This window comes from Pseudochaenichthys georgianus, chromosome 1, assembly GCF_902827115.2.
Source record: "Pseudochaenichthys georgianus chromosome 1, fPseGeo1.2, whole genome shotgun sequence".
Lineage (NCBI taxonomy): Eukaryota > Metazoa > Chordata > Actinopteri > Perciformes > Channichthyidae > Pseudochaenichthys > Pseudochaenichthys georgianus.
This window is the reverse complement of record NC_047503.1, coordinates 32,872,780-32,899,011: the sequence shown is the minus strand read 5'-3', so window position 1 is coordinate 32,899,011 and position 26,232 is coordinate 32,872,780. Positions and strand designations below refer to the sequence as shown.

The following is a 26,232-nucleotide window of genomic DNA, read 5'->3' as shown; positions in this document are numbered from 1 at the left end:
GCACTTCCTGGGGGCTTGACTGACACCGGCTCCCATCGTTCACTATAGGATCCGCCCCTATACGATCCGCCCCTATACAATCTGCCCCTATACGATCCGCCCCTATACGATCCGCCTCCTTGCTGCGGTCTGCAGCCAGACTCTATTGTCCCTAGCAGCCACCTTGGTAACAATGAAAACGTTATGGACGCAATTTCCTGAATTAATCTTCGTAATAACTAGCAAACTAAAGATCATGTACATCCACTGCACACATAATCTGAAATAACAACTCATATTTCTCACATCAAATGACATCAAAACGCATTTTAATGGCCAAACTAACTTTAAAATAGGCATTTTCCACCGAGAATAAAACGAAGCTCGGCCATGTTTTTTTTTCTGCAGGGAGAAATTTGAAGATCATAAACAGAGCACATGGTGTAGTCCAAACGATAGCTGGGGATTCTGGGTAGTGTAGTGTCTTCTGCCATCCTTTACTCCGAAAAAATATTTGTTTCTCCGAATCGAAGGGGGAAAATACAAAAGCATTGCACACAATTTAAACCAATCAATGTTGTGTAATTAACAAGGATAATCTGGTGTTTTTTAGTCGATGAGTAGTGCAGATATCACTGTAAAATCAATCGACAGTAAGGGGAATACTTACTTCCGGGTGTACAATTCTCCATTATCCAATGAGAATGGACGCTCACATTGCCTTTAAGGGCAGCCGACACAAACGAATGCCGTGCTTCCATGAGCGTCCATAGAAGCATATGGACATCCCGGAAAGCTGAAAATGGACGCTTAGGGCCCCCCCTTGCGTTGAAAATGGACGCTAAGGCCCCCCCCCCTTGCGTTGGAAAAAGCCGACACAGTGGACTTGACATAACGTCAACATAGGCCGACCTGGGAGTGAGGATGTGTTGCCCTCATCTCCTTCCCCCTGCAGATGATGGCAGCTGCTTTGTTTCTGTGGGCGGTGAGGAGTCACCGCAAAAACTACAGCCGCATGACGGCGTACAGGGTAGCCTAAAGAGAGACTGCTACAACTTCTTACCTGAATCAGACTTCTGCTCTGAGGACTTTCTTAAAAACACATCTGTACCGGTCACTTCCTCTGTAACAATCTTTAAATAGAAAGAAGCAGTAACAGGATATCATAGATCTAGGCAGGGACACACCTAACCATTTTTGCAGCGAATCATAAGTGCTTATAATAAGGTTTAAAACCTGTCAGGTTATTTCACCTTTTTGTTTTTTCTCAAACCTCTAACCTATATCTTAGCCAAAGCATGTTCTATAGTTTATTTGACCAGATATTGTGGATCATTTGTTTTATCTGTTGTTAACTGTGTTGGTGTGCTGTATTTGAATGCCTTCTTTTTGTTTGCCATTGTTTCCAAAGCTGCTCACCACATTGCCCTTAAATCAGTAATAGGTAGATTTTAAACCCGTCTTTATCTAAGCCAGGGTAGCTTTCTCTATTAGTGCATGACCAATATTATAAAAGCCTTTTTTATGATGTTTTATTTTTTCATGCCTTTTTTTTTTTAAGCTGACATTACTGTCATCTGTGGTAGTTGTTGATTTCAGCCTGTGATATGTGTTCACGAAATGTCACTTAAACTGTAACCACTCCCATTAGCAGCTGTGTTTATAGAATAAATATCTATTAACACGTAAAATACTGAGTTGATTTGACGCCATTTTCGCAAACTTGATACCTCTTTGTAACATTTAAATTCTAATGTTTCAGCCCCAAAGTTATACTACTGCCACTTTACATTTGTTAAACTACTTGAAATGTTTTTCTAGACGTGGTTGCAGTCGTTGTCTGTTCCTTTCTCAAGGTCTGTTTGTTCAGTTACCCAACTGACTGGTTTGACAGCCAAATAATGCATCAGTTAAAGTTTTTTAAATACTGCTCCATGATACTTCAGAGCAAATAGACGGGTGTTTTAAACAACAGTTGAAATTGCCGAATTCACTTGCAAGTGAAAATCCTCAGAAATGTAAGCCTCTACACTCAACATCTGCCTGGAAAGTGAATGATATGTCACTTTGTTGTGTGACCAATATTACACATTTCTATGTACCAGATTACAAATTGTGATGTTTTTGTGTCACAATGTTTTGTTATTCGTCTCATGTGTAGACACAGGCTTTTGTAAATGTTTTTATGTATTCTGAAGCACACTGTTCCTGTTTCTGTATTGATAAATTGACATTTGCTGACTTCTTCTCTTGTGGTGTACTTTAATAGTAAAAAGTAATCGTCAATCCTTAAGACTGAAATTATGTAAGAAAAACTAAAATGCTTTTCTGTTGCTATTTTTTTCGAGAGAGAAATATTAAATTCCCAGGTATTCCCATAAACCTCAACTCAACTTTGTGTTACGTGGCAATGAGCAAAAGTTCACTTGCTAAACTTAGTTTGTGAACAAACATATTTTAGCAGCAAGTCATCAGCGTCTAATCATTTGAAAGTCAAATCACACCATCAAAAACTTCACTGATTCGTGTTTTGCATATTTGCCACAGTTTATAAAATATCAATGTCATAGTCTAATTATTATAGAGAAGGTACAGATTATAATTCCAGCATGGATACATGTCACTTAAGTACAGAATAAACTGATTTAATACAAAAACACCCTTTGTTGCCTCCCAGAGATCGCACTGTTGCACAGCTGCTCCTGTATTGTATAGTGATAAGGATAAGGAGGTGTTATGTTATGTTATGTTATGTTGTCATGTCCAGCAACTGTCAAATATTTAGTCACTGCACAGGCGAGTACATTTTTGTTGTTGATATGATTTAAAACATGATTATAGATATAGTATTATAATTTGAAGTATGGAAATTAAGTCTTGGTTTCCTTCTGTCTCCGTTGTCTCAGTCCTTCTTCACACTTATAGACGGGAGGGTCACTGTAATCTTCTTGGCTAAATGGAAGGCAATCTTCTTCTCATAGTAAGCACACTCATTTATGAAGAGAGGGTGGAGGTCCTCTCCTTCGTACTTCACCGTCTCCCCAGAAAAAGACAGGAACATGGGGTCGCCTGGCTGCAGAGGCTTGAAGTCATTATCCTGGAGAAGATAGAGACCTCTCATAGATTAGTCAAACGCATCAGGGCAGCTTTTCAATGCAAGTAACAAGTTAACTGTTACCCTCATAGTTTTCTAAATCACAGCAATCGTGCATGTTTGCATTTAACTGTGTAACTAAAACTACCCTATGAAACTATTTGTGGAGGAAACTTCTGTGTAGCAATGCAGTGGGAGTCACCGACTCATGAAGGAGACACAGGACGAGCAGGAGTTCTGATGTCAAACACTGGTAGTTTAATACAAGCATCGGCCGGAGAAATTCACATCACAAGTCACACAGTCAAAAGTTCTGACTGCTCAGGTGGGTTGCCATGTCAATTCTGAATCTCTTCTCATCTTGGCAGACCTTTAATTAGCTTCACTCAGAGTTAACCCCCATATTGGGGAAAGAATCTGTGAACACCTGGGGGGCACTGAATCACTTTATCTGACTCTATGGCTCCTATGACCGAGAGTTGACCGGTCATAAAACTGGTAAGGTCAGCCACAGCTGACCGTTCCCACTCCTTAAGACAGATAACAGACTTCGGCTTGGTTGTAAAACGTCAACAGGCCGAAAGGTCAAATATCTTAGGAGTAAGGAGAATTATTCTTTGACACTTAGGAGTAAAGACAAAATTAATCCCTCACACTATTTAAAGGAATAGTTTAACATTTTGGTAACTATGCTTGTTCGATTTCTTGCAAAGAGCTAATCCTGCAATATCTAATATAGGGGCAACAGAGAGTGGATGTGAGCACAACATTAACATATCAGTGGGCCAGAGAATTGACGAGCATATGCTGAGACACCGTAGAGAGAGCCTCTGCCCAACCAACTCTGAGTTTCTCTTGCTATCTTGTTGATATTCCAGAAAGAATGGTCTACATTCTTTGACTAAACATTGCAAGTGTTATCTCCAGCAGAGAATGAGAGGCACAAGGCAGCTAACAAACTGATAAGATACTGTATCTTCCCAGCTATTTCTTCTGCTTCCTGACCAGTTTGACCCTGTGATTAGCTAAAGAAAAGATGGTTTAATGACTCTGCCTTTGGACAAACAGAGTTCTGACTGAACCTATAAAGCTATAAAGCTCAATGAAGCCAAGGGAAGCTGCAGATTCAGACGATTATTGTCTGTAGACCCATCGAGACCCTTATGCATTGTTATTTGAAATGTTGTTAGACTATAGGCGCTTTCAGTGAAGGCTTATGTTTGCATGTATCTCCACCAGATGTACTTGTCCTTTACCTGCAGCTCGGGGTGAATGGTAGCAGTAATTTCATTGGTCGTTGGATCCCTTGGGTAGTCTACATTCTCCACGACAGTGTATGCTTCCACTTCACCTCCTTCAAAAGTACTTCCTGTTGGCAAAGTAATGAGTTGTAATGTTGGTGTGTTCAAGGTGGCTAAGTGTCAGAGGTAACATGGTAATATAACAGCTTTATTAAATGATAAGAAAAAAATGTCTCTTAACCCTGATGGAATCTTGCAGAAGGTTATGGTTTGGCCAGGCTTTAAGATATCTGCTGTACGACCCTACGTTGTACTTGGGTTAGACAGAATTGATCTCAAACTTGAGCAAATAAAAACTAAACTATGTTAATTTCTAGATAACACTATGGATAAGTAATTACGTAAGTAACATTATTTTTAAAGAAAACTTCAAATTCAGATTCTTTAAATCATCAAGAAGCATAGCATTTTTACCCAGTAAGCAAAACAAGGAAAAATGAAGGTGCCTTTGAAAATATGTACTTTTTTTTGTTGATAATCTCTCTATTTAAATATGTCTTTCTTACCTGAATTGAATTTATGAAGCCATTCTATAGTGTGATCCACTGCCTCTTTCGCCATGTTGAAGATATCAGCTCTGAGCACACCGTTGGGTTGAGGACCGACTTCTATCGCTGCAGAAAACAAGAAAAGCAATTCTAGTATTTTACACAATAATCAGTCGAATTATTTGGATGCATGCAGACATACACACACTTACAGAAGCCATGTTTACCCACTGACTCCATGGAATAAGCCTCAGATTTGGGTGAACTCATTAGCATTGCTCTCACAGGCGCAGAGGTCATGTTGCTCTGAAAACCAGAAAAGTTGCTTCAATTAAGCCCTTTGAGTTTAACTTTTAACATAAAATACTTTATAACACTTTTATCTGGAATTTGACCATAGATTCAGTTTTTGCCTCATGGAGATATACGGCAGGTCCTTTCTTCCTGCAGTATGTGATTGCCTCTTAATTTCATGGGTTAGTGAACTCATTTTATTTATTCCTTTTCTATCTGTGCTATCCCTTTTGCTGTAACGCTGTAGGTTTTCCCGCTGTGGGATCAATACAGGATTGTAGCTGACATCCTCGTGGATTCATCTTCTTATTACAGACACATGCATTTCCTAACATTCGGTCTATATGCTGTAAAATGTATTATCTCTTCGATTTACACACGGCATCTATTGCACGTCTGTCCGTCCTGGGAGAGGGATCCCTCCTCTGTTGCTCTCCCTGAGGTTTCTCCCATTTTTCCCCCTTAAACTGTGGGTTTTCTCTGGAAGTTTTTCCTTGTACGATGTGAGGGTCTAAGGATAGAGGGTGTCGTTTTTCTCATACTGATATTCTGAACAATCTGTGCTGTTGTATTTGCTGTAAGGTGTCTCTACTGCAGGCTATTTTTATTATATGTACAGCACTTTGGCTCGACAAAAAATCGTTTATAAATGTGCTATATAAATAAAACTTGATTTGATTTGATAAGATTTCTGATGTCTGATATTCTGCACAGAAATGTGTGGTCCCCAGTATGAATAGTAAAGACTTTTATGAACCTCTCTTCTAGTGCCACCCACCGCCCAGGTCTCTTATTGTGTTTTCCTGAACATAAAGAAAGACAGTCTTCAGACCCTTTCTCATTGATAAATAGGGTATTCTTTATAATACATGTAAGTAAAATACAGTATTTCTTTATAAATGCAAACATAATTTAATTTGAACCTTATGGGACCTACAGCTCCAGCACTTTATGGTCTACATTTGCGGTTTTTAATCTTTGGCATCATTACAGTCCAGGTCAGATGCATGTCATGAAATCTAATTGTAAATATTAGTCTTGATGACTCCATGCTCTTACCTGAATGTATTTGTAAATGTGCAGTGTGAGCCAGTCCAAGGAGTAAAAGATGAGGCACATTCCCATGTTGGCGGTGGTGTTGTGGAGGTCGCACAGCAGATCCACAGCCTCCTGGCTCTCTTTGGGCCCGAGCAGAGCGTTAATCTCCTGGGCGCGCCTCACCTCGTAGGGGGTTGAATCTGTGATGGGAGAACTGGTAGTTGGAAAAAGTAATGAGTTTTCTTAAGGACAGGTGGCGCAGTGGTCTGTGCATCAGATCATCAGATGAAGGGGGGTGCTGCTGGGGAACTCCAGTTCGAAACCCGCTCCTGCCGCCACTGCGTCAGGCCATTGTGTCTTTGCGCTGTGCAATGATCATCAGATCAAGGGGTGAAACCCGCCGCTACTGCGTCTGTAAAGCCCTTGTGTCCTTGGGCAAGACACTTCACCTGAACTTGCTCCTGTGGGTATTGTCCACAGTGACCATTGTATGTGTAATTGAAAAAGCGCTTATTCATTATTATTATACATGCATATTAAACTAGCCGTTTTTATAATTATAGGCAGTTTTCAAATGTGAGTTGCTTTTAAAATACTATTGCTAAAGTTTGGTACTTTTACTTTTCTTTCAACATTACCTCAGCAAGGCTTTTGTGAAACAGCGATTGAGATCTGTTTCTGTATATCTTCTGCACACCTCCACAGCCCGTGGATTTGATATTACGGTGGTTATAGAAACAGATCCAGTCTGATCTACCTCCTGTCTCTGCATTTCTCTCACCACGTACATGCCTGTCATCTCATTTCCATGGGTGCCACCACAAATGGCAACCCGGGACACTGGCGAGAAAATGGCGTTCTCCATCTGTTGGCAGGAACAAAAAGTAAGATTGTTAGATGTTTAAAACTCTTACTTTATTCTGCCCTTCCCTCTCATGAAGCCCACGCGTACACACGTGAAGGGACAAACACGTGGGTCTGTCCAAACCTGTTAAAGTGTAATGAACAGGTTATACATAAACCAGACACTACTGTGACCGGATGCTGAAATAAGGTTCAAGCTGATGGTCAGAAACTGAGATTAAAGTGTTTCAGTCTGTTGTTGGAACTTTCTTTGAATGATTGCAGACGACTTCCTGAACACATTAAACTGCCGTTGACCATTTATTCTTCTGTCCCATCAACAGGAGCAACTTGTCAGAGGAAGTCATAAACCTGAAGTGTTTTTATGGCTGTTTATTTCACTCGATAATCAATGACAGGGGTGAAGGTTTTTGTGTATATTTTTTCTTTAAAGTAAAGCAGTAGTTTTCATTTGTCATTTCTGATTCGCTTGAAGGGGAATTCAAATTTACTGAGTTTAAATACAACACCATAGTCTATATTTTCAATGAATTGTTCTACAATCACTTGATCTTTGTGAAGTAGGAATATGTTCCAACTTATTACTAGGATGTAATGTGGTTGATACAAATATTTGTACCATAGTTATTCTTAGTTGGAATAATATGACATATCTCCAAAACTGTTCCTGTGGAATTAATTCGAAATTGTTTTAACTTATGTGTGAATAGGAAGTCTTGTTTGTTCTTGTAACTGTAGTTTCAGAGAAAACCTGAGGCAGGAACGCGCTTTGACTGAATGAGATCAGAAACAGGTTAAACAGCTGCTTGAAAACAAAGATCTGCTTCAGAGAACAAACAGCACAGTAGACGAGCTAATGGACAGAATAGCTAATTATTACTCACGATGATATGTATATAATATAATAATATATGTTATAAGTCCTTTGTTTCTAGAGTTGGGGATAAGTGTTAAGTCTACAAATGCACAACTCTGCTAAACAACCTCCTGAGCAACTCCTTTCACTATTGCCGAGGCAAAACTAAAACACAACTATCGCTTTTATGGCACCTCGACGTTTCGGATATCTTTTCTATTTTAATACACCGTTTCGGTTTTCAACCCTCTCCTCATCACAGAAGAGAAAACTCAAAGCAAACTGTACTTAAACACATGTAAGACACAACGTTCACGCCTTCACGGCTTACCTTTCTTTCGAAGTTCAGCTCTGCTCAGCACTCACTCGACTTCAGCAACCTTTGACCTAAAAGGCAAGCCCTATCAGGAAAGTAGTATTTCGTAAGCTGCAAGCAAAGCAGTGGCAGTTCTAGACCAATTTGACTGGGGGGGGCACTGGGGGGCCAGTTATTTTCTGAAGGGGGCACAATAAATGCAGGACAAAAAAGAGAACTAGACAGTATGAAGTAATTGCGCATAAGAAAACAATGCAATATAGTTATTGGTATTTGTTTCAGTACACTTATTTATTTCAGATATATCTTATAGTTATTACTGTTAGCTTCAGCTTACGTTATAGTGCAATGTTTGCACTAACACCATATTTATATAAAAATAAAGGCAATGAACAGTTAGATCTCTACTTTACATAAGGATGTCTGCACAATCTCACATTACAGCAACAAAATCCTGCAGTTTTTGGCAAACCGAGTACCAGAAAATATACATTACTAGAACCGCCCCTGAAGCAAAGTAATGCAGGCACTCCATTCACATGCAGACACAGACACAAATGAATGCAAATTGATACAAAAACGACATACACATACATGTTGGGGAAATATTGTATATTATAAATATAATACAAGGCCCATAACTTTCACCCAGTTGATCAGTTCATACTGTCCTGACTTGGCTGCTGTGCTCTCCCTGTTCCTGCCTGTTGGAGGTGTTATCATTCTATCTTGTTATGCACAATGTTGTTCTTATAAGCTTTAGATGTTTTATGTTTTTTTTGTTTTTTTTATCTGCTCCCTGATCTCACAGCTAATTGTAAGTGGCTACTGCCTGAGATCGCATGCTGTGTTTTTATTAAATGTGCCAAATGTGCCAATCTTAGGGAAGATGGCATTTAGATGCTCAGCTCCACTGTCTTGGAATAGTCTGCAATTGAAATGGAAACTGAGCAATCTGGTTCCACTAAATGTTTTTAAAGCTCGGTTGGATGCTACTCAATCGGAAGCTGTTGGTACCTGTTCATGTGGATAGTTATGTAAATTGTAAATCCCTGTAATGATGCCGTCCTTTTGTTGTTCTGTTTATGTTTTTATTAGTGCTGTCAAAATTATCGCGTTAACGGCGGTAATTAATTTTATGAATTAATTGCGTTAAAATATTTAACGCATTTAACGCATGTGCAGAATGGCCCGCCCCATACGTGCCACCAGTGGCAGCGCCAGGGTATGGCTGGGGTAGGCTACACCCATACCAAGAAATGGCTTAGCCCCACCATGAGACATGATGTTAAAGAGCCTGTGACACCATCCCAACAACTGTTGTGCAATGAAATATTGGGCTAATCTCGAAACGTCAGTTTAAAAAAGAAAAAGCGATACCGTTTCGTTAAATATCAATAATTTCGAACATCGCGGGGAAATTCCTTCACTCATTTTGAAGTTTTGGGGGAAGCCGGAAGTGACGTCAATGCGGGAACGCTTCGAGAGCCAAACACGGACAAAGTGTGTTGTGTCATGCGTAGAAATGGTGAATTACTGAGTTTAGGCACGTTAAGAACGTTTTAATGAAGTTGACTACAGTATATTCATATTTGTCAGTGCTTTCATGTCAATTCGGCGACATAAACATAAATGATCGTGGTGAAGATGATGATTACATTAGGATTAAAAATCGGGAGTGAGAGCTGCTGAATTTCCTCCCGTCGGATGTGATATAAAAACAAATCGATTATTTTTGTGGTTATAAACTCAAGTGGATGAAACTACATTTATTAGTGCTTTCATGTCAATTCGGCGAACATATGATACATTAAATGATGAGTGAGGATGATGATTACCGATGCCGATGCTTTTTGTAGTTGTAGTACACCAACAACGTGGATTAAACGTGTGGTTTTTTACCACAATGTTGGGGAAATTAATAGATAAAATGCACGGATTATTATTATTATTCCCACTCCGATCGGGACACTAGGTCCACCGTTTCCCCACAGCGAGGCTCCCCCCGTTGACAGTTTACGTGGGCTGGGTGCAGTGGCGGACTGTGGGTGCAGTGGCGGACTGGCCATCGGGACGAATCCCGATGGGCCGGTACCGAAGTGGGCCGGTCGGATAAGTAACTAGCACATCCCCCATAGGCGGCGCGTGAGGCTCAGGTTTGAGAAGGCTAAATAACTTATTTTACCTGACGCTGTCCGCCTCCGGCGTCTATAGAAAAGAGATCCACTCAGTGTGCGGAATTTAAATCTCTCAAGTCATATTACAGGATAAAGAAAATACAGTGTAAACTGCCGTATGCAGAGAAGACGCCGACGTGTCGCCCTTATCATTCATATTACATCATCAATCAGATCATCGATCAGATAATATCATAATATATCATATATTTCCTTATCTGAGTCAGCTTCTCCAGCCTAATGTCCAGCCTAATGCGCTAATGTCAAAGACACAGACATTATACATTATATTTGTATTTTACATCCCCCACTCCCCCCATTGACAGCTTACTAGCGGTACCGAAGTGGGCCGGTCGAGAGTCCCGGGATGATTTTTAGTCCCAGTCCACCACTGGCTACATGACCATTATGATCGCCCATATTGACGCACCTCATTCCTAAACTTAGAAGATACAACATAAACCGATCCTTCAGCCTCATATGAGCTCTCAGACACGTTCAACATTAACCTGTCATCGCTGTCTGAGCTTGCTGCTGTGTGCACCATCGTGCGTTTACATCTGACTGTATATATATAAAGGTTTACATGCAGATGCTGGGATCCTGGACGGTGCAGCTGGAGCGCTGTGCCCGCAATGACGTCACCCATCATTTGGCGGGACTTGAAGAATCCGCGAGAAGATTCAGAAAATTGTCAACATTGAAGGCAGATTAATGGTTATCAAAGTACAAATATCCAAAATCAGTTCAGTAACGGTTTTCAAGGGGACAATATGTACTCAAATTGATGGGTTTGGATGATGGGGGAAAACCGTGTCACAGGCTCTTTAAAGTAAGCAAACTAAAGTAAATTGCACAGACAGCAGTTAGTCAGATTGATTTCAGTAGCCACGGTTTTGAAAACTTTTGTCACGTAGTGATCGTCTTCTCAATAGAACATCTTTGATAACGGCGTGGTGTTGTTGCAGGAAGTCCCGACGGAGAATACTTTTGCTGTAGTACAGGGGTGCACATAACTGGTACGCAGGTTATGTGCGTAATCTGAAATGGTACCGTCACTTGTGTCACAAAGCGCATTTGCGTACCGACGTACTTGTGAAGCTTTTCCAGAAGGCGGTTAGATCACCGGACGACAGAGTCGGTCTCCGTGCACAGACAGGGCTGCTGTTAACGTCGGTCTGTACAACGGAACTGTGCCAAAACTACGGCAACCGGCTGCGGAGGGAGACTCCCCCCTTCACTGGAGAACTGCGCTAAAACAGCTGATCACAACGTTCACACTCTGTGGTCACGAAGTACTCCACTAGCCGCCGCCGCCCCCCCCCCTGTCGACTTTCCTGAAGTACTCCACTAGCCCCCCCCCCCCTCTGTCGACTTTCCTGAAGTACTCCCCCGTTGATAGAAATCAACACGTAATGAATTAAGACCCCACGGTTTGATGATTGATAGGTGTGTGGGTTGTCTTTCATTTTGACACACAGAACAATGTTATAATAAACATAGATACTGTGTTAAATGGATATATCCGCCTGCTTTCATTTATCTTTCCATTCCCAACAATATACATAAATAAATGGCATATTTTGGACATAGTTCGAATGGTGATTAATCATGATTAATTAATTTTTAAACTGTGATTAATCTGATTAAAAATTGTAATCGTTTGACAGCCCTAGTTTTTATGTTTTATGTGGAACCTACTTGAGCAGGTCTCCCTTGAAAAAGAGATCAATGATCTCAATGGGATACACCTGGATAAATAAAGGTTTGAAATGAAATGAAATGTTGATTATTCTCTCTGAACTAGCTAAATACATGGATCTGAGGTAGAGTTCTTCAGAATTGACGTTGCAACTCTACCGTGAAGTCAGAACCTCTGACTCTTTGACTTGTTTTGTGAATTCTCCGGCCGAAGCTCCAAATAAACCCATCAGTGTTTGCCATCAAAGCTCCAGCTCTCCCCGTGTCTCCTTTGAGTCGGTGACTCCTCCTGCATTGCTACACAGAAGTTTCCCCCACAATATAGAGTGTTTTTAGCTGGCCCTCTATTTCCTTGTGTTTCATTCACTCTTTCCTGGGGAGTTTTGCTTACTCTTTTCCCTCCTCCTTATATTCTTCAGATCAAATGTCAGGTAGTTTGTCATGGTCTGTCTGTGTTGTGTTTTGTATGTCTCTGATTTCCTGTTTTATTTTGAAAAGTGTTCACCCCCTGTCTTGTCTGTTGATTCCTGTCTCTGTGTTTGCCCTCCTGTGTCTGATTTCATGATTGTGTTCCGAGCCCCAGAAGCCATGCTTTGGGCTCCAGTACCGGCCCCAGCAGCCATGGTTCCGGCCCTGTGTCCTGTTGGCTTTCCGGCCGACACAAGTCCCCTCTGGAGTCCCTTTCCAAGTCCCCTCTCGAGTCTCCTCTCGAGTCCCCTCTCAAGTTCCTTCTCAGGTCCCCTCTTGAGTTCCCTCTCAAGTCCCCTCTCAAGTCCCCTCTCGAGTTCCCTCTCGAGTCACCTCTCAAGTTCATTCTCAAGTCTTTTCTCGAGTTAATTCTCAAGTCTCCTCTCGAGTCTCTACTCGAGTTCCTTCTCAGGTACCCTCTCGAGTGTCTTCTCGAGTCCCCTCTCGAGTCACCTCTCGAGTTCCCTCTCGAGTCTCCTTTCAAGTCACCTCTCGAGTCTCCTTTCAAGTCACCTCTCGAGTCCCCTCTCAAGTCACCTCTCGAATTCCCTACTCAAGTCCCTACTCTATGTCCTGTGCCGTTGGGGGTCCCGCCGACTACTGTTCTGCCGGGGGTCCTGCCAACTCTATGTCCTGTCCCGTTGGGGGTCCCGCCAACTACTGTTCTGCCGGGGGTCCTGCCAACCCAATGTCCTGGTCCGCTGGTGGTCCTGCCAACTCTGTGTCCTGTTCCGTTGGGGGTCCCGCCGACTACTGTTCTGCCGGTGATCCTGCCAACCCCATGCCCTGTTTCGTTGCGGGTCCCGCCGACTACTGTTCTGCCGGGGTCCTGCCAACCCTATGTCCTGTGCCGTTGGGGGTCCAGCCGACACCTGTTTCGTCGGGGGTCCTGCAGTGCCAACCCAATGTCCTGTGCCGTTGGGGGTCCAGCCGACACCTGTTTCGTAGGGGGTCCTGCCAACTCCATGTCCTGTGTCATTGGGGGTTCCGCTGATGGCCTGCCAAATCTACGTCCAGTGTCGTTGGGGGTTCCGCTGAGGGTCCTGCTAACTTCATGTCCTGCTAACTTCATGTCCTGCTAACTTCATGTCCTGTTTCGTTGGGGGTTCCACCGGATTTCTTCTTGCCCGACCTTGTGCCCGGCCCCCTGAGTTCGCCCGCTGTGGCCTTCGCCCCTTTTTGAACTCTGCCTTGCCCCCAGGCCGTCCGCCCGAGACCCCCTCCTCGAACTCTGCCTTGCCCCCGGGCCTTCTGCCCGAGACCCCCTCCTTGATCTCTGCTTTGCCCCCGGGCCGTCCGCCCGAGTCCCCCTTCTCGGCATCTGCTGTAACGACTGAATGAACACAAGTGGAGGACTCAATAGCACGACTCGGAGACAGAGGATTAGGATGCAAAAAGGTCTTTATATCCAAGGTTCGGTACACGGGAATCAGATACTAGAAAAACACTGCTGGAACGCTAGGAATAACTAAGACGAACTGGCACTGAAGGGACTGTGGATGCAGACTAAATAGACAGAGGGAGAGATGATAATGGGGCACAGGTGAGGCTAATTAGGGAAGGGAAGCAGGTGGAGTTCAATCAAGGGCAGGAAAGCTGAGACTGAAATGAGAGAAACAACAATGAGAACAGGAACAATAACAAAAACATCAGCATGCTGGCTAAACCCTTACATCTGCTTTGCCCCGGGATGTCCGTCTGGGTCCCTCCTCCGGTCCCTCCACTTTGTTTTTTTTAGGGACGTCTGGGATCCGTCCCCTGTCTTGTCTGTTGATAATAATAATACGGATACTGATACACTTTGAGAGATTAAACAAATAATGGTAATAATAATAAGAAATAAAAAAATAAAATATAAAATAGAGTACAAAAATATAGCGAGATAGCGATAAAAATGGCAGTACTCCAGGTGTACCATGCTCAAAGTTTATTGGAAGGCCTGCCGAAAGAAGAGGGTCTTAAGGCCGGTTTTGAAGACCACGGTGGAAGGGGCAGATCTCAGCTGATCTGGGAGGGAGTTCCAGAGTCGCGGGGCGAATGAGCAGAAGGCTCGGTCTCCCATTGTTCGGAGACGTGTGCGGGGGATGTAAAGAAGAGGAGCGTGGCTGGAGCGGAGATAGCGGGTAGATGTCTGGGTATGAATGAGGTCACAGAGGTATTTTGGGCTTTGTCCATTCAGGGCTTTGTACGTGAGGAACAGAACCTTAAACTGGATCCTGTAGTGGACTGGGAGCCAGTGTAGTTTTGCAAGTATGGGGGTTATGTGTGCGGACCTTTTTGTACCGGTGAGAACTCTGGCTGTGCTGTTCTGGACAAGTTGCAAGCGGTTGATGGATTTGGCTGAGAGACCGGAGAGGAGTGCATTGCAATAGTCTAGTCTTGAGAAGACGAGTGCATGAACCAGTTTTTTTATGTCATCAGTTGAGAGTGAGGGCTTCAGTCGGGAAATGTTTTTCAGGTGAAAGAAGGAGGTCTTGGTGATATGTTTGATGTGGGCTTGGAAAGACAGAGTGGGGTCAAACCTTACACCGAGGTTGGTGACAACGGAGGAGAGAGGAATGAGCTGACCATCAAGGGAGGGGCTGATGTTGGCGGCCTTGGCAAGCTGGTCGGTGGTGCCTATCAGGATTGCCTCCGTCTTGCTGCTGTTGAGCTGAAGGTAGTTGGTGGTCATCCAGGAGCGGATGTCTTCCAGGCAGGTGTTTAGTGTTTGGATAGTGGTGGTATTGGGTTGTGTTTTGATGTAGACCTGAGTGTCGTCGGCATAGCAGTGGAAGTTGATGTTATGTTGTCTGATGATATGACCCAGAGGTAATAGATAGATTAAAAACAGGATCGGCCCCAGCACTGAGCCCTGAGGGACCCCGCATGTCACTGCGGTGTCGTCAAACCTGGAACCCCCCAGAGACACGTGGTACTTCCGGTTGGTGAGGTAGCTTGAGAACCACTTCAGAGCCGTGTCTGTCACCCTGGTGTAGGTCTCGAGGCGGTGGAGGAGGATGGTATGGTCCACTGTGTCGAAAGCCGCACTCAGGTCAAGAAGGACCAGGATGCTGGGTGACCCAGAGTCGGCTGCCATCAGTAGGTCGTTGGCTACTTTTATTAGGGCTGTTTCTGTACTGTGTGCAGGGCGGAAACCTGATTGGAAGGTCTCATACATGTCATCTCACCAGTCTGTAGTGACTTGTTGATGAGTGTTGTCAGGAAATTAACCAGGGTTGGCGAACAGGCTTTTAGCAGCGGGGTGGGTATGGGGTCGAGGGAGCAGCTGGTAGGCTTTGATTTGCCTATGATGGCTAGCAGTGCAGATGACGTCACCTCGTTGAAGCTGCAGAGGGTGATTCCGTTGATGAAGCGAGAGCAGGTGGGTGGGGTCCGAGCTACTGTTGAGGCTGTAATGGTTGCTCTGATATCTGCGATCTTGTTTTTAAAGAAAGCAGAGAAGTCATTACAGAGTTCTGGAGAGGCAGCTGGGGGGCCTGTGTTGGTGGAGTTGAGAAGGCGGTTGATAGTGGAGAATAAGGTTCTAGGATTGCTTTTGCCGTTGTCTATTATTGACGAGAAGTATGCAGAGCGGGCGTTTTTTAGAGCAGTAGCATAGGCACTTTGGTGTTCTCTGAAGGCCAGTAGGTGGACGGCGAGAGCCTGCTTCCTCCATAGTCTCTCCAGCTGTCGACCGCAGGTTTTCATGCGATGGAGGGCATCCGTGAACCAGGGAGAAGACCGTTGGAAAGTGGATTTCCTCTTTTTTTCCGGAGCCAGGATGTTGAGCGTGGTGGTCATGATTTCCTGATTGTGTTCACTTTGTGCCCCTGTGTTTTCTCCTCCATCCTCACCTGTGTCTTGTTTGTGTGATTAGTCTTGTGTGCATTTAAGTTCTAGTTTTTCTGTCTGTCATTGTTGGATCCTTGTTTGTCTATGACTGTGTTCACGGGGTAGTTTGTTCATATTTAAAACCTTGAAATAAAGTTATTTTTTGTTTATTCTGCATTTGGGTCCTGCCTGCTTCACTCAACCCTAACAGAGTTGGCCACTTGTGGTTTGCTTTCTAAACCAATCAGAGTCGTTCTGTTAGTTGGGTACAACTTTGAAGTTCTCTAAAAACAATTAGACTACATGCTAGGTCAGGCAGCTTCACTGATACAAGAGCCTACAGATTTACATTCACAGCTGCTGAGGGTTGATCATTATAGGTGGCTCTGAATCAGGGGTTAGTGAGTCGACTGTGACCTCGGTGAACTCTGCACCCTGGTTAAGCAGCAGTGGATTTACTGTTTTGGTAAAATGGTAACTTTAAACCTGACGAATGACCTGAAAAGTTCTGCTGGCACCACTGTATGTAGACATAAAATTAACCGTCTTATAATTGAATGATATGGCTGAAATAGAATCAGAAAAAGGTTTAGGTAGATTTACACATGATAGGAATTTGCTATGTTGTATACACAGTACAGAAAATGAAGTTGTCAAAAATACAACTATTATTAAAATAAATGTTTAATAAAAAAAGTAAGATACATGTTTATAAGAAATATTAATAAATAAACAAACAACAATATAAATGCCAAATTACTCAAACTTAGAAAAAAACATGTGTCATTTAAATTGGAGAAATCTGCAGTTTTATATGAGGTAGTGTTAGAAATGTGAAAAATATATTGTTGGAATGTGCAGTTCATAGTTAAAGGGATGAAGGGTTTATAGTCAGTGTCAGTGGGGTTAGATGGGCCAACATGGAATAGGTGCTTGCACCATGAGTGTTAGGGCAGTTTGAGTGTTAACCTTGTCAACATTATAATATAATATAGCTCTATGTAATTGACATTCATATTATATTTATAGGTTTAAATAGGTTGTAACTCGGGTCCATATTTTAATCACGCAATTAAGAGCTTTGGAAATGGTGGACACAATGCCAAAAAACACATTAAGTGCTAGTTTCAAAACAATCCGCTGGCGAGAACCATAACTATCGTTGAGCTGAGTATCCAACAAATCATAGTTTAACTTTAGCTACTTGCACAACAAGTTGAGGCTGTAAAAGGTATCTTGCTGAATTAAACCATATAGTTATAAGCCTTGCTGTTGATGTAATCATTCATTTCATAGAGGGAAACCTTTGTATCAATAACCCTCTATTTCCCAAAAGAGTCTAAATGAATGTCTAAAAAACATATATATTTCCCTTCCTGTCCATTAAATCATCCCTTGAACCCACAGATGCATCTTGTGACCGCTCGGAGGGGTGCTGAACACGAGGTTGGGAATCACTAATCTAGTAAATGTTAAAATGTTGATGACCTTTTAACCTTTCATATATTTCCCCTCCACAAGACCCCTCCGAACACTTCCATTCCTCTCACTCTCTCTAAAGGGAAGTCCTGAGCTCCATTTAGACGTGTAATCCAGTCGGATCAGTCACTTGATCATAAGCTGCTCCCGCTCTCTCCCTTTCTCTCTCTCTCTCTCTCTCTCTCTCTCTCTCTCTCTCTCTCTCTCTCTCTCTCTCTCTCTCTCTCTCTCTCTCTCCTCTCTCTCTCTCTCTCTCTCTCTCTCTCTCTCTCTCTCACACACACACACACACACACACACACACACACACACACACACACACCACACACACACACACACACACACACACACACACACACACACACACATTTCTCTCAGTATACAGTAGCATCCTAACCTGTTTAACATTTAATATATGATTGAATATCACGATTTATAACAGAGCCACCCTGTTACAATGTCAAACACACAAAACATTCAGTCAGTATTTTACTTTTTGAGTTGTCGGTTTAAAGGATATTTAAATGTGTGCACTTGTAGTTCACAGTTGTGTTCATACTATGCTCAAATGTGTGACCGTCACAATACACACACATGCATGCACACACATTCACCCTAATGTTTCGTGCCAGAAGACAGCAGAAAAGCTTCAAAGCCCAAGAATAGATGTGATGAGTGGATGACTTACAGTCACTGCCCTCCAGTGGTGGAAAGTACCTGAGTACATTTTGCATTTAAGAATCATGCTTAAATGACAATTTAAGGACAATTTAAGTACTTGTCCTTAAATTGTTACTCTACTGTATACTACTCGACCACAATTTAAAAAGCAATATTGTACCTTTACTATACTACACTTATCTGACAACCAGTAAGTTTAAATGTACATGCTAAAACATATGAGTTTATAAAAGGCAGCTCATGGTAAAGATAAAAACAATGGTTTTGCTTTTGACCCCTCACAAAAATCAAGTATGTAGTTGAGGTCACATTTTTAGATGCATTTTTCAGATAGATCCCACTTATTGACCCATCACTAACTAAACCCAAATGGTTAAATAGTTTTTAATCAAAATAGTCTATCATTTTAAAACGATCTTTATGACCTGAACGCTGGTAAAACGTGAACATGGTAATCTTTCCAATTGCCTTCTCATTTTTCGTTGTACTGTTCGAAATTAGAAGTTGCTTTCTTAAGGAGAAACGGTGATTACTCCTCTCACCTCTCTGTGATTTCCAATCAACTTTTCACACCAGCTGGGCATAAATGTATGTCAGTCTGTGTGGCTTTTCACAGGGGTTCAAATAGGTTCAGACATATAATAATAAAACTGCACTCAATGAAATGTTTGCAGTTAAACAGCATGGGAGCCCAAACGTCATCCTGTTACACACAGATCAGAAACCAGACAGAGTAAGGCTCTCATCTCCACTGCTGTTGCCTCCCTTGGGATTAAGTGATGGCTAAATTATTCATATGAAAAGAGGAAAAATAATTGTTGATGCAGCTAATGATATTATCAGCTGTTATCTAATCGCGTGCAACCTTTTCAGTAAGGGGGAACAGGGTGTGTTCGTTAGAGGTTTGAACATTGACATTTGAAACAGGGAGTGGCCAAAAAGAGGTGGCCTCTGTAATGAGGTCTTGCTGAGAGGATACAGACTTTCTGACATTCTGGTGTTTGTATTGTGGACCGGACCGGATAATATAAAGAAGAATTTATAAAATGGAGCTTATAAAAATAGGCACAGCAAGTACACTCAAAAGCTTTTTTAAGGTTGTTCCAAGTAGTATACCGTGTGCTTATCGGGGCAGAGATGTCTTCACTGGCCTCAGTTTGGATTTCAACATATTAGGCACTCTGGAAATGCTGATATCACATAATATGGGATTGGTGGAGGCAATTGGAAAGATTCCCAAGTTCAAGATTTACCAACGTTCACATATTTAGGATGGTTTTAAAATGATAGACTATTTTGATTAAAACTATTTAACCATTTGGGTTTAGTTAGTGATGGGTCAATAAATGGGATCTATCTGAGCTTATAAACTCTTCACAATTGTAGTAACAACATGTTAACATGAAACTGATAATTATGGTATCTCTGACATGCACATTGTCAAACACTTTTGGTGGCTTTGTCTTTTCAGGGCATGCACTTTGAGAGATTTCAACATTGTAATATGTTGTTTAAATACATGTTTGATATAATGCAATGTAATTGTAGTTATTTTAGAAGATGTGGTTATTTTAGAGAAATACAATCTCTCTTGCAGTCAAACATAATTGAAAATTAAAACACATTACAAAATAATTTTGGATGAGAAGCATGAAAAGAACATTTTGAATTAAATGTTATTCACCCAAACAATACATTGACAAATATTCCGAGAGTTACATCATCAAAACGCTTTTCCAACACTTATGGCCTTTAGAGTTGATCTGTTTTGAGATTATAAAACACATACATTTCTGAAGCATTGTTTTTGATGGCACAGCTATGAGGGATTAACTCTATCACACTGAAAGTAAATCAAGTCACTTTAGACAGCTTTAATGCAAGGAAAACCGTAGCAGTATGCCTAGAAAATAGTCCCATGGGATGGGATACAATTACAACAATGCAGTTGCAATTTTTGAGCAAACTTGTAAAGTTGTTTTAAAAAGTCTACAAGCCCTACTTATATCAGCTTGGCAGCCTATCATGATAAGGAATTTTGACAGGCTTAAAAAGATGGTAAAAAAAACCTGAATAGATTTTCTATGTTTTTATCCTTCACTACATCTGTGTGAGTGGCTGCATCAGGAGCCCTCTGTCTCTCTCTCTCTCGGTCACATGCTGCGTGTATGTTGCGTATCAGACTCAAAGTGTTTGTTGTCCTGCCAGCAGCTGACAGCAGCAGATCAGACCGAGGACAGAGGAATGGCCTCTGAACGCGATGAATCAAACTCAACCAGAAATCTGACCAACCAGTTCGTGCAGCCCGCGTGGCGCATCGCGCTGTGGTCGGTGGCTTACAGCACGGTCCTGTTGGTGGCAGTTTTCGGAAACTTGATAGTGATTTGGATTATTCTGGCACACAAGCGAATGAGAACTGTCACCAACTATTTCCTGCTGAATTTGGCTTTCTCTGATGTCTCCATGGCTGCCTTCAACACCCTCATCAACTTCATCTACGCGGCGCACGGAGAGTGGTACTTTGGAGAGGTTTACTGCAGGTTTCACAACTTCTTCCCGGTCACTGCTGTGTTCGCCAGCATCTACTCAATGACCGCGATAGCCATCGACAGGTATGGGGGGAAATATGATATACCAACAGCAGGCAATGCAAGGGATATTTATGTCTTGATCATATATCATAACTTGTTTTCTATTTCCATTTAGTGTTTGCATTACAGATTATGTTACGCATTTACATTCCACAGTAATTTGGTAAATAAACAAACATTTGGGTACTTTTACTTACTTTATATAAGAATAGCCTATATCAATATATAGATATCTGTAAATGATTGCACTATGAATGATAATTAAAGGGATTGTTAACTCTCTATGAAGGATGAATTGCTCTTATACAGTAGTTGTGATGACCATTATTAATCCATATCGGAAAAGAAATCTCATGCTTCTGTGTTTTTACTTTATAACCTTGTCTAGTATTCAATTGAGAAAACCTTTGCTTTAATCAGTTACGTGATAAACAGTGAAGAGTTATAACACAAATAAGGAAGGATCACCTAATACAATAATTTACTTGAAAATCATCTTAGCAATACATTGAGTGAATCAGAGAATACTATGCAAAATGTGTTGCCTATTTGAAATGACTAAAAGTCCCATATCCTAAGGCTGGGCTTTTCTGGGATTTTAAGAATTGAAGGGCAGCAATACTTTTGCCATCACGACCCTTTGACTTTGGAACGACCCACCTCAGGTGATAAGGGTCACAGAACGAGAAACCTCTTCTTAAAACCCATTTCCTGTAGACTTTCATGTGTGTGCAGTTATAACTCAGGAGGACGCTGTGACCTCTGACCTGCAGGTACATGGCCATAATCCACCCTCTGAAGCCCCGTCTGTCGGCGAAGGCCACCACAGGAGTTATCGTGTGTATCTGGAGTCTGGCCGTGGTTCTGGCCTTCCCTCTCTGCTACTTCTCCACCACGCGGGCTCTGCCCCGCAGGACCCTCTGCTACGTGGCCTGGCCCCGCATGGCAGACGACCCCTTCATGTGAGAACACTAAACTCACTGACGAACCCTCTAGCTGATGTCAAGCTTTATCATCATAATCATAACCAAGCAGGGCTGTTATCATGTTTCTTATATGGCAATTTCTCTGTGCATCATTAACTCCAAATATGTGCTTGTCGCCCCCCTTTTCATCCTGCTAGTCATTGTCAAATCAATTAAAAATAAATACTAGATTTTGTGTTTCTGCTCTTTTGCAGGTATCATATCATAGTGACAGTTCTGGTGTACGTGCTGCCCTTAGTGGTGATGGGCATCACTTACACCATCGTAGGTGTGACTCTGTGGGGAGGGGAGATCCCAGGAGACTCATCTGATAACTACCACAGACAGCTCATCGCTAAAAGGAAGGTAAACGCACATTTCTTTAATGCATTCACACTTTTTATTTATACTTTTTCTTCTGTGTGTCTTCGGGTGGAAGCAAGAAGGGGTATTTGTAGGCATATTATGTAGGTTACTTCTCAAGTATAAAATGATGTATCAAGACAAAATTGTTCTTTACAATCTGAAATTATAGGAAAACAAAATGTTGTATAAAATGTGTGATAAAATATGTATGGAGATGAAGGAATTGGTTAAAGCATTCACACTGAGAGCCTTTACATAAAAAATAAAAGTAAGCAAACATTTGACGATAAAGATAAACGTCAGTAGGCTAGGAAATATTGGTTGTCTTTATTTAAAAAATAGTGAGAAGAAAGAAACCGTTTTTCAATCAATTCTTAACCCTAAACCAACAAATAACAACCATCAGATCGACGTGTTATATCTCAACCCAAAATCTTAAATGTAGCATCGGCAACTAAATGCAAATCTGCTGCAGGGTGAGAAAACACTGGCTCACTTGTCATGTGGAGCTGCAGGGCACAGAGTTCAGTGCTATGAATGTGCAAACTGAGAACACTTACCTCAGAACAGTTAGAACTATACTTGTCATTTTTAATATTGACTTCTGAAAACATGTTATCCAATTGTCTAGAGTCTAGACTTAGAATGCATCCAGAGGATCATATCCCAGTGTAGCTCATCATCAGCCAGACTCTGCAGCAGCTATTGTGAGAGAGGAGGGGGGGGGATTAAGGTCATCACAGCTGTCATGATGAGCATCTATAAAGACAGCCGCAGGATTATCACCCAACACTATACAGAAATACAGAATGTATTGATAAATTAGAAATTCTGCAGGTATAACTGTCGGATTAGTGAGCAGACAGTTCCAGGACAAGGGGATTATTCAGTGACAAACAATGTTTTGGATTAAAAAACGCAAATAATTAGTTTGCATTTTTTTCTCGATAATATCAAAATTACAATCAATTTAACTTAATACACCTTTTTTTGTATTTGTGAAATACATGTTAGATGAGAAACAAACTACAAAAACAAATACTTTAAAAAAAGTTGTATTGTTAAGGTTTTTTTGGCATCACTATACCACACATATTCATTATGCAGAAATCGACACAGCAACAGGTGCAAGTTGCCATTCAAAATCTTTTCCAGGGCTTTATAGAAAAACAGAAATCATCAGAGGCTCATATTGCTGGCCAATTTGAGCGGTGGGAGATTAAAGAGATCTATAAATGTCAGGAGACAAAGGTTTCAAGACAATGTCGTGCTTGATTCAAAGGCCTGTGCTGACAAGATGCCATTTGGGCTGGAGATAAGAGGAAGTTGCTCTCATCTCCGTCCCCCAGATGAGCCTCTGCTGATGCTGTAATGGCCTCCTGCTCCCCCCCCCCCCCCCCCCCCCACAGCTCTGCATTATGCTGCAAAGCGCTGATGAGTTGTGGACTGCTCTCTCATCTGTCACACCTGGAACCTGCCGGGTCCGATGCGTCATCACCAACCTTTCCCTCTCTTCCGTTGAATGGAAACGTTATTGGGATCAGAATGAAGGAGAACGGACAACATGCTCCCTACTTCAGAGACAATTTGCATATTTATCCATGGGTTCAGATATTCAAAATCACAGTGAAATGACATTTAGAGAGTTTTGCTTCCTTCATTTGATGTTTCTCCAGTTGAAAGGGTATATTAACCTCAGGGACGAATCGTAATTTTTTTAAGCTTTCTTCTTTTCATTCAGTGTGAAAAAAGATGGATAATTTAAAAGCTGCACCAATCAAATGTTAATAACAATAATATTAAAGTACCCTTTGGAAGACATCCTTTGAAGTGACTCTGCTGCCGTACTGCTCCTTTTGACAGCCTGCAACTTTGCGATTTAGTTGTTCACATCGGATTTGATTTCCTCTCTGTTTTAACTTTATGCCTCAACTATAACAGCCTTGCCTGATAATTGCGCTTTTCCCAAACAGCCTATAGAATATATAATCAGTTTGTCGTTTCAATGCAAACAGGGTAAACCTGAGCTGCAGTTGTTCAGTTTGAATGCTGAGGAGAGTTCTTGAAATGTTGAGTTACTAGTCATTTCCCTCCTTCCTCTTCCAGGTGGTAAAGATGATGATCATCGTAGTCGTGACCTTTGCCCTCTGCTGGCTGCCCTATCATGTCTACTTCATGGTGACGGGTCTCAACAAGTGTCTGAGCAGGTGGAAGTACATCCAGCAGGTTTACCTGTCTGTGCTGTGGCTGGCAATGAGCTCGACCATGTACAACCCCATCATCTACTGCTGCCTCAACAGCAGGTGAGTGCAAATAAGCCTCCACAACAACCCAGGAACTGTTCCCATAAACTGCAGTGTGATTACATGTCGTGGTGATTTGGGTGCAGGTTTCGGGCCGGCTTCAAGAGGGCTTTCTGCTGGTGTCCCTTTGTCCACGTTTCGAGCTACGATGAGCTGGAGCTCCGAAACACAAGACTTGGACCGGGTCGCCAGAGCACCGTGTGCACCCTCTCTCGGGTGGACCCCAGCATCCTCAGCAAAAAGAAGAGCACCTGTCTCAGACTCAACTCTGAGCCCAGTCATAAAGACAGTTAGTTTTCTCCACTCGACACAATGCAGCTCAACAGGTTTAATACGCACATTACTTTGAGATAGAAAATGCTGATTGGACTGTATTTGGTTTACTTAGAGCTGATCATTTCAAATGATTTACTTAACTCAGTTGTGGTGAACGCCTCAAACTGTTTTAGCTGTGAGACATGTCTCCCCGATCATTTGACCCGTTTATCAACAGCTGCAGCAGTTTGTGTGACACACTGGAAGCATTAAAGCACTCAGACATAACACACATACATTTGGATTAAGTGTAACCAACTCTTTCAAGGGATATTTCATTTTTTCACCATCTTTGTAAAGCGACTTTGAGCACCTGTAAAAGCGCTAACAAAATAAATCTATTATTATTATATTATTATCAAGTATAAACCCTCCTTAAAACTGCAGAAGTCGTGCAAAGGAACTGCTTAATGCGTATTCAGCATAACTTCAATGGTGCTAATTTGCCAAAATGTAAAAAAATCTCTGCTGGTAAAATATCCCACTGAGTTCAATTCCACCAATAGTCACACAGTACATCTCTTTATTATTTATTTATATAAAAATGTTCAAACATAAGAAATGTATTTATTTAGATATCTAACACATCACAATGATAATACTATTTATTTAATGTTAAACGAGATGCTTTAATATAACATGGAAGTATGTGCATTTGGTATAATGCTCTACTCATGGTATGCGTGTATTTAATGCCTTCAGACAGTTACTCGAACTGAATGAACTGTAGGGTCGGTATTAATGCTGCTCTTACATCGTTATAATGCCCTGGAATCCATTAAAGTGACTGACTCAAATGATCCTGGTTGGATTTCAATTCACAAGTGCTTGTTGCTGTATTTGTTGTTTGTCGTAGAAAGTGTGTGCCATTTAAGCCAAGTTCAAATCCACTTGTACTGTACTGTAGTTCACTCAACTCAGTAAGAGTTACTTGTTGTATATAATAAGTGTATGTACAGTATGTGTTATGACATTCTGATGTTCGGTGCAGACTTAAACACACATTTGACACACACACAAAGTAAATATAGCCTTTACGGTACATTTGTGTTTTGGTGTTGTTTTAGTGCTGTAAAAACAGAAAACGAGATTATTTAAAGTCACTTACAGTTTGAATAGTCCGTTCATGACTCAACACAGATC

General features: G+C 41.8%; 2 protein-coding genes across 2 annotated transcripts; one reads left to right on the top strand and one right to left on the bottom strand.

Annotated features, from left to right (window-relative positions):
* Window positions 1–2,501: 2,501 nt before the first annotated feature.
* Window positions 2,502–8,334, bottom strand: LOC117447460 (N-acyl-aromatic-L-amino acid amidohydrolase (carboxylate-forming) B-like). Its single transcript, XM_034084200.2, has 7 exons — window positions 8,246–8,334; window positions 6,833–7,059; window positions 6,216–6,408; window positions 5,075–5,168; window positions 4,881–4,988; window positions 4,330–4,442; window positions 2,502–3,076 (listed from the first exon to the last, which is right to left on the bottom strand). Exons 2-7 carry the CDS (start codon window positions 7,057–7,059, stop codon window positions 2,882–2,884), a joined length of 930 nt encoding a protein of 309 aa, XP_033940091.1. The 5' UTR covers window positions 8,246–8,334; the 3' UTR covers window positions 2,502–2,881.
* Window positions 8,335–20,765: 12,431 nt separating this feature from the next.
* On the top strand, window positions 20,766–26,231 carry tacr3l (tachykinin receptor 3-like). The gene is made up of 5 exons (XM_034084190.2): window positions 20,766–21,161; window positions 21,914–22,102; window positions 22,321–22,471; window positions 24,578–24,774; window positions 24,861–26,231. Exons 1-5 carry the CDS (start codon window positions 20,794–20,796, stop codon window positions 25,066–25,068), a joined length of 1,113 nt encoding a protein of 370 aa, XP_033940081.1. The 5' UTR covers window positions 20,766–20,793; the 3' UTR covers window positions 25,069–26,231.
* Window position 26,232: the final 1 nt, after the last annotated feature.

Bases quoted from the DNA above. Each gene is read 5' to 3' on its own strand.
- LOC117447460 (XM_034084200.2), bottom strand. From the start codon at position 7,059: ATGGAGAACGCCATTTTCTCGCCAGTGTCCCGGGTTGCCATTTGTGGT. The intron at 6,409-6,832 runs GTAATGTTGAAA...TCCAACTACCAG, and splicing joins TTCACAAAAGCCTTGCTGAG to TTCTCCCATCACAGATTCAA. The intron at 4,989-5,074 runs GTAAGTGTGTGT...TGTTTTCTGCAG, and splicing joins AGTGGGTAAACATGGCTTCT to CGATAGAAGTCGGTCCTCAA.
- tacr3l (XM_034084190.2), top strand. From the start codon at position 20,794: ATGGCCTCTGAACGCGATGAATCAAACTCAACCAGAAATCTGACCAAC. The intron at 22,472-24,577 runs GTAAACGCACAT...TTCCTCTTCCAG, and splicing joins AGCTCATCGCTAAAAGGAAG to GTGGTAAAGATGATGATCAT. The intron at 24,775-24,860 runs GTGAGTGCAAAT...ATTTGGGTGCAG, and splicing joins TACTGCTGCCTCAACAGCAG to GTTTCGGGCCGGCTTCAAGA.